Source organism: Acomys minous (genome assembly GCF_964271855.1).
Source record: "Acomys minous genome assembly, chromosome: 17".
Taxonomy (NCBI): Eukaryota; Metazoa; Chordata; class Mammalia; order Rodentia; family Muridae; genus Acomys; species Acomys minous.
This window is the reverse complement of record NC_140500.1, coordinates 14,786,466-14,794,775: the sequence shown is the minus strand read 5'-3', so window position 1 is coordinate 14,794,775 and position 8,310 is coordinate 14,786,466. Positions and strand designations below refer to the sequence as shown.

At 46.5% G+C, this 8,310-nt stretch overlaps 1 protein-coding gene across 1 annotated transcript; it reads left to right on the top strand.

Moving 5' to 3' along the window:
- Positions 1–1,118: 1,118 nt before the first annotated feature.
- On the top strand, positions 1,119–6,089 carry CDKN1B (cyclin dependent kinase inhibitor 1B). The gene is made up of 3 exons (XM_084766689.1): positions 1,119–2,114; positions 2,646–2,779; positions 4,798–6,089. The coding sequence occupies exons 1-2, from the start codon at positions 1,640–1,642 to the stop codon at positions 2,765–2,767; spliced, it is 597 nt and encodes a 198-aa protein (XP_084622815.1). The 5' UTR covers positions 1,119–1,639; the 3' UTR covers positions 2,768–2,779; positions 4,798–6,089.
- The last annotated feature ends 2,221 nt before the right edge of the window (positions 6,090–8,310 follow it).

Sequence of the window (8,310 nt, the reverse complement as noted above, 5' to 3'; positions counted from 1 at the left end):
TATGAGGAATACCATGCTGGTGGTATTATAAATCACTTGCTAATCTACACTTGGACCCTAAGGATGTATTTCACCCCTTAAAAGCCAGCCGTTCTCTAAAAGCATTTGCTTGCATTTGAATATTGTTCTGAGTGGGTTGGGAGCGACAGGCTGGTGGAGAAGAGAAGGGGAGGAAGGAAGGAGCTGTTGAAGTTGGCGTCTGGACTCAGGTGGAGGAAGCTGCTTCAGAACTGAAAAGTATAGAGGCGAGTTCCCACACGCAGCCTATGGCAATAGCCTTCTCTGTGCTTGGGAACCAAGAAAATCAGAGCCGGGGTGTAACTTGGCTTTTTCAAAATTTAGTTTCTGGGATGGCTACAAAGCAGGTGAAGAGCCTTGAGAGAGTACTAGGGGTTTTCAATCTCGAGAGTCTTATGGAGCAAGCGCATGGATTCAGAAATACCCTGAGAAGAGTCGTCAGCGCTGGCCCCGTCCTAAGCCCCTCACCCCACCCCACCCCAGCTTGTCCTAGCATTGTGGAGACTTCTGGAGTCAGGCGAAGCGGCCGATTCCCGCACCCAGCTAAGGCATCCTGCCAAGGGGGCTTCCCAGTCTCCGGAGCCAAGGTATTCCCAGTCTCCCATACACCCTCTCTCATTCCCACCTCAGCGAATGCAGAGGAGCTGAACTTGCCACCGAGGCTCCTAAAAAGCCGCCAGCGACCTTGGAGGCCACTGGCCCAAGCCCTGCGTTTTGTGCACGAAGACCCTGGAGGTCGCAATTGGGAGCGCGCCTGCCAGCGCAGCTCAGCAGCGCCCAGACCTAGATCCCCAGGTCCTGGCCTGGCCGCCGCGCAGGCCCCTCCCCAGCTCTCCGGCCGTTTGGCTAGTTTGTTTGTCTTATTTTTAATTTCTCCAGGGCCAGCCAGAGCAGGTTTGTTGGCAGCCGTACACCTCCGAGCAGTCACGCGACTAGCCAATGTCCTGGCAGCGCTACGGGGAGGCGGCGCGCTCGGGAGCGCGGAGAGGCGGCGGAGCCGCGCCCGGGGCCACCTTAAGAGCGCGCTCGCTAGCCTGGGCGGAGCGGCTCCCGGCGCGGAGACCAATGGAGCTCCTCCTCTGTTTAAATAGACTTGCTGTGTCAATCATCTTCTTCTTCGTCAGCCTCCCTTCCACCGCCATATTGGGCAACTAAAAAAGAGGGGGGGCTAGTGCTTTCGGGGTGTTTTTTTTCCTCCTCATCCCTTGTCCCGACTCACTCGCGGCTCTGAGACTCGCGCGGCGGCAAGGTTTGGAGAGGGGCTGCATTCGCGGGACCCACGGGCTCGCCCCAGCCTACACTGCGACTGTTCGCCACCTCCTCCTGCCTCCTCCCCTCCCTTCCCCGCCCTCCAGTACACTTGATCCCAGAGCCTCGAGCTGCGCGGCCGGGACGTCCCTGCTCTCTCCCCTAGACCTGCGCGCTCCTGCGGCTCCGGCGGTCGCTGGACCGCCTCTGCTCCACTTGACTACCCGGGTGCAGTCGCAGAACTTCGAAGAGGGGTTCGCGCTGCGACCGGGACGTTTCGCTTTTGTTCGGTTTTGTTGTTTGTTTCATTTCATTTTATTTTTTTCGGAGAGTGGGAGCCTAGGCGGTGGTCCACACCCGCCCAGGGAGGAAGATGTCAAACGTGAGAGTGTCTAACGGGAGCCCGAGCCTGGAGCGGATGGACGCCAGACAAACGGAGCACCCCAAGCCTTCCGCCTGCAGAAACCTCTTCGGTCCGGTCAATCACGAAGAACTGACCCGGGACTTGGAGAAGCACTGCCGAGATATGGAAGAAGCGAGTCAGCGCAAGTGGAATTTCGACTTTAAGAATCATAAGCCCCTGGAGGGCAGATACGAGTGGCAGGAGGTGGAGAAGGGCAACTTGCCCGAGTTCTACTACAGACCCCCGCGACCCCCTAAGAGCGCCTGCAAGGTGCCGGCTCAGGAGAGCCAGGATGTCAGCGGGAGCCGCCAGGCGGTGCCTTTAATTGGGTCTCAGGCAAACTCTGAGGACCGGCATTTGGTGGACCAAATGCATGACCCGTCAGACAGTCCGGCGGGGTTAGCGGAGCAGTGCCCAGGGATGAGGAAGCGACCTGCAGCAGGCGGTAATGACCCTTTGGAAAATGTAAAATGTCTGTCTTCCGTAGCGCCTGCTTGCTAGACCCTATTCAGTTGGGTTTTCCAGCATGTTCTGATTTAGCTTTAGGAGATCGAGCTTGTGCGAAACTTAGGTTTGACATACCCCCTAGCCGACTGCTTGGCCTGTTTATGATTTTGAAGTCGGAAGCCAGAGATAGTAAGATCTGATAGCTTCCCCCGCCTAACACATCGCAGATCCTCCCCTCTTGCCAGCTGTAGGTATGTGACAAAGGTTGGGATGTTTACCAACTGCCTCCTTCTTGGCTAGGAGGAGAGAGAGAGAGATGTGGGGTGTAGAATAATTCGTCTGTTCGTAGAAACAACCTCATTTTGTGTCCTTAGAGGCTGCCGGGGATGACGGGTCCAGGGGTCGTGGGTGGAGGTGGTGGTTGTTCATCCCTTGACTCTTGGGCCAACTTCTGTCAGCCTTTGTTCTCGCTAATAAAGATGGTTTGTGTGTGTGTTCTTTTAAACATTTTCTCCTTGCCCCCTCTTAGATTCTTCTTCGCAAAACAAAAGGGCCAACAGAACAGAAGAAAATGTTGCAGACGGTTCCCCGAACGCTGGCCCAGTGGAGCAGACGCCCAAGAAGCCCGGCCTTCGAAGACACCAGACGTAAACAACAGCTCCGGTGGGTTAATGAGGAAGAGTACAAAGCTGCCACCCCAGCTGGTCTACACTCCCTGGGGGGCCTGCAGACCCCAGCACTGCTGGCAGATTAGTTACCTGCCAGGAGGAATAATTTTCCTAGGTTTAAAAAAAAAAAAAACAGTGGGGAAGGCTGGAATCACTAGGGGTGGGGAGTGGGGGCGGGGTTGTAATGAAGTGTTTGTGTCCCAAGATTTTTGCCTTAAAACTGAACCAGAACTAGTGTCCCAAGCAAATACTTGTCACCAAGGCCCCAAAGGATAAGGAAGGTCATATCCTTCTGAATCCCATTAAGACTTAGGCCAGGAATGGCAATTCTCTTCGTCCATCTAAACAAGGACCAAGGCACCCCGACTCTCACTTCTTGGGAATCCATTTCCCAGAAGTTCACTTTGAGCCAATAACCTGATTTGAAACATTAATAGAAAATGGAAAATATGTAATTACATTTAAATTTTTAAGAGAAAAGCTAGGTACTCATAGAGCAGCTTTGGTTAGGAGTGTAAGTAGGGTCTCTTTGCCCTGCATTCTTTTTCATCATTTTTACCAAGTTGTGACTTTCCTTGTATCCTGGTAAGTTTTGGAGGGAGGGAGGGGGGGGGAGGGAGAGAGAAACTTCATACTTAAAAAAAAAAAAAAAGCTAGAATGGAAAGTTCAGAAGTACTAACTCTCCCACAGAATTTCTGATTTTAACCCTGAGGTTACAAAGCAGAAGTTACCCGAACAGCCAGAGGAAGCAGTCCTCCACCACGTCAACTGCGTATGCTAATGTGCTGAAATAGGATGGTTTGGATGTTTATAGGGGAAATGGATAGTAGATGTTAGGACCAACTGAGGAGGTACAGCACCTCCTCAGTTGTTGTTTTTTTTTTTTTTCTCTCCAGGTATCAAAATCTCATCACCCTGATTACTTAAGTAGAGTAACCCAGCCCCTAAGTTTACATAGATTGACTATTTCATAATGATCTGACTACATATATTAATAGTTTATAAGCTCATTATAAATAAAGACAGTGGTCTCTATTTCCAAAACCCACTCATAGCCTAGCATATAAAGAGATCTTAACAGTTGATTGTTAACTTTTCAGATCCTCATTTATAGAAATTTAAAAATAAATTAATATAGAGATAACTGGAGGGCATCAGTTAGTTGTGTTTATAAATCTAATGTCATAATACAGCTTCTACAGACCTAGCATTTTTTTTTCAGAGCAAAATTTTCATGTATTTCCACTATAAAGTGGGAAAATTAGGTGGAAGTTCTTTCTAAATGGCCATCACACCTGTAGCTTCAGTTGGTTTGTGTGGCCTGTGGCCTGTGGCCTCCCTCTTCAGATAAGCATCCTGGATTTCTACCTGGCCCATTCCAAGAAAGGCATTTATTAGTCAAGTAGCCAAAAGGCCCTAGTCAAAAGCCCTCATGCAGATATTCTGCATATGAGTAAGACATTACAATTTTAAAAGCATTCATAGACTTTGAGGGGGGGGGAGGCTTTTATAATTGCGTTTCCAGGTATTTTTCAAAGTTAGGAAATTATGCTACTCTGAAGTGTTACGGTTCCTGAATTTCTTTTCTTTCTTACCCTCCTTGACCCAGATTCTTTAGACTGAGTTAGTTTCTCAATCTCTGCACTGCTGACATTTTGGGCTAAATTATTCTTTATTGTGGTAGGCTGTCCTATACATTTTAGAATGTTTGGCATTATCTCTGGCTTCTCCTACCAGACGCCAGTAGCAGTCCTCTTCCCGAAGCTGTGACATCAGAAATGTCCCTAGGGGCATGGGAGGGCTGTACAAAATTGCCCACTTGGTAAGAACCGTGATTCTAACACCACACAGAACAGAACAAAAATCCAGTGACCATAAGTCATCAGACCTTTAGCCTGTATTTATCCACTGTCACTGAAATATTTGTTAACCAAGATAGAAACAATGTAATTCCTGTACTTTGGCAATGTTACTCTAGTGTCTTCTTCCTAATTCTTTTGTTTCTTTTGCAGAATTACGAATATTTCCTTGTTTATTAGATACATCACTGCTTTATGAAGCAAGGAAGATTTACATGAAAAATTTAAATACATATCGCTGACTCCATGGAATGGACATCCTGTATAAGCACTGAGAAAGCAAAAACATAATAACACTAAAAATTTTAGGCATTCTTTAAACCATCTGCCTCTAAAAGCATTGGATGTAGCATTGCGCAATTAGGTTTTTCCTTATTTGCTTCATTGTACTACCTGTGTATATAGTTTTTATCTTTTACTATGTAGCACATAAATGTTAGGGATGGGGGAGGGGAGGGTGGGGCTGAGGACTCAGCATGGGAGGGTGTGAAGAACTTGCTTCAATTTGTAGCAAGGAGAAAAATATTTGACTTGCATAAAGGGAAGCAACTTGGGTGGGGGGAAGGGTTTGAGTTGCTTTCTTTAAAGATGTAGTGTCCCTTTCAGTAAGAACTGATCCTTTAAAAAAATAATTAAAATTTGAATAATCGCTACATATAGTTGCTATTTATTTTTACATGAAGCTTATTCTCATTTCAGTGTTCTGAAGAGTCTGTTTTGTAGCAACAAATGGCTTAAAAGAAAAAAAAACTTTTTTTCTTCTTCTTTAAAATCGGAATTAGCCCGTTAATTGTTTAGCAGTAATCACTCCAGGTAATACTGGGCAAAAATATGGGATGCATGATAGGGAATTCTGAATTCTTAGAATTTACTATCTGAGAAGATTTCTTACTTTTCTTTTCACTTGGGCTGTGTAGGCAGTGAAAATAATCCTAAATCCCTGGATATTTTTAGAAGTCTGTAATTTTACACAAATAATGAAATAATTTTTAATTCAAAATTTCTCACCTTGTTAATTCGCCCCCAAGGAAAATGTTGTTTTTAAAGGAAAAAAAAAGGAGTGTGCTTTTAGAAAAAGTACACTTGTGGAACAAGTGAAATGGATACTACATCTTTAAACAGTGTTTCTTCATTGCCTGTGTATGGGAACCTTTGAAGTGTGCCTGTGTATATAACTCTGTAAAGACACTGAAAATTATACTAACTTATTTATGTTAAAAAGAGATTTTTTTTTTAATCTAGACAATATACAAGCCAAAGTGGCATGTTTTGTGCATTTGTAAATGCTGTATTGGGTAGACTAGTCCCCCCCCTTCCCTTTGTTAAATAATATGGCTATGCTTAAAAGGTTGCATACTGAGCCAAGTATAATTTTTGTAATGTGTGAAAAAGACGCCAATTATTGTTACACATAGAGCAATCAATAAAGAAAACTTGCATAGTTATTCACTGAGTGCAACTGTCATGTGCTTTACTGAGCTTGAGGTATTCAGCCTGGCATGCTCCTGATTGTCACACAAATCCAATGTGAAGTGACAAACATCTGGGAAATTTAGGCCTACATTTTAGGTGATTTTTTTTTTTTAAATTGTGTGTGTGGTGGTGGTGGTGGTGGTGGGGTCTGATTATACTTTGGCCATTTTCATCTTAGTCCTGTACTGGTCGAGAAAGCTTAAATGGAAAGAGAAAAAGGCACGTTTACATGTTACCAGTCCCCATTTAGTTAAAATATTTATGTTTTCTAGGATATGAGCTTGTGAGAACCAAAAGGGGGGGAGCCCTTACATAAGTTTAGTCTGATCACACATCTGCAGTACTGAAAATGAAAGTGATAGGCCGACTTCTCTAGATTCTCTATTTACACTTTTGAAGTGGTGTGAGGAAGGAAAATCAATGTCCAGACCCCCAACCTACCAAGCTTGTCACAGCAGACAGACAGGTCCTTCACCATGTTTTCTCACAGTAGCTGGCGAAATGAAGTTGGTCATAACAAATTCCTCAGTTTCTGAATTATAGTTCACAAATCCAAAAAAAAAAAAAAAAGTTAAAATACTAAAACTGAGTCTTCTGTCCTCATATCTGCTCAGCAGAGGTGTACATTTCTTTAAAAATATAGAGACATGGCATTTTAAAGCTAGGATTATCAAAAATTCTCAAAACACCAATTCCTATTTTTAAAATGTGGTTAAGGTGTAAAGTAAATTATAAGATAATTTATGGGTAAATTGTGAAAAATCTAAATCTGAGTGCAATCATTCACTGAAATATTACCATTTATATCACCACACCCAAAGAGGATTATAAACAGGGTAGTTATAGCATTTTTGACTGGAAGGTTTCTTCTCTCTCTCTTTTTTTTTTTTTTTCTTTTTTAAATAAAGCAAGAGTTGGGTTTTTTTTGGTTTGTTTGGGGTTTTTTTGTTTTTGTTTTTTTTCTGCTGGATGGGAAAATAGGTCTTTTGGTCGTTGGGCCAAGTCCTTCAAGTGGGTATTTTAATTAAAGACTAAAGGTGTTTTTGTGGTTCTGTTTAAAACATAAATGGTGACTTGCAAAAGGCCCAAAAGTCAGAAAATCCATTCCAAATGGGAAAACATAAGTCTCTATTGCTGCACGGACCTCATTTTTAGCTTTTATATATATATTATGTGAATTTTGAGAGATTGCATTTTAGGAATGCTGGGCCGGGGAAGAGGTGGATGCTCTCTGCACCAGGCACGTCCACAGGAACGCACCCCCCTGCCTAAGTCACTGTGGCTTCCATCCTCCGAACGTATGTGTCAAACCTCTACAAGAATCAGACGGTTCAAACCGGTCCTTTTCCCGGGATCTGGACTCCTACGCCCTCCGCGAATGTCCTTTTGCGAGTTTGCGGCCGCCGGCGTCAGACACCCGCTAGCCCACCACCCTGGCCACGGCGCGGTAGTCTCCTCAACTGTCGGGCAGCCCCGGTCCCGCCCGCTCGCTGTGGCAACTGCGTAGTCCGGCTAGCTGGCTCCTCCAGACCAAAAGTCTCTTTAATGTCGCCAGCTACTTGCAAGACCCGCACTGCCAGGGTGGCTGCGCGCTGTTCCCGCGCCCCGGGCGCCCACAGGCCGCAGAAGGCGGCCGCGCCTCTGACCGCGCAGCCAGGCTGGATTACTTCTCAAAAACCTTCCTCCCTACCATCGATTCTCCAGGCGAAGAAAATCGCTACGGAAGGCCTTCCCCAAGGACACCCCGCCGCCCACTAAGCTGTGGGGGACTTGCCCGAAGGGGACCAACTTCCCAGAGTTCGTGGACCCTCCAGGACAGCAGCCTGCTCCCACCCCTACCGCAGGGCTCCAATGATCCGCAGCCCCGCGCATTTCGAAAGCCTTCCCTGCTTGCCGGCGGCTAAGGAACGGTCCCCGAAGCGCGCGCGGAATTGTAGAGGTTCACTGCCGCTTTCGGAGATCGCCCCTGCTCTTCACTCTGTGTTGCAAAGTGTCCCCCCCCCACCACCACCATTGTCCAGAGCTGCAGACCTGGCCAGGGAAGAACTGGGGAAATATGGATGGGGGCGGCGTGATGGGTTAAAGGGGGGCCATGTACATTCACGAGTGGGAGGGAGGAAGCAGTCGGCCTTTCAGGCCACAGTGTGCCCACCACCCTGGCCGCACCAAGCGACATTTCCTAGGAGCCAAGAG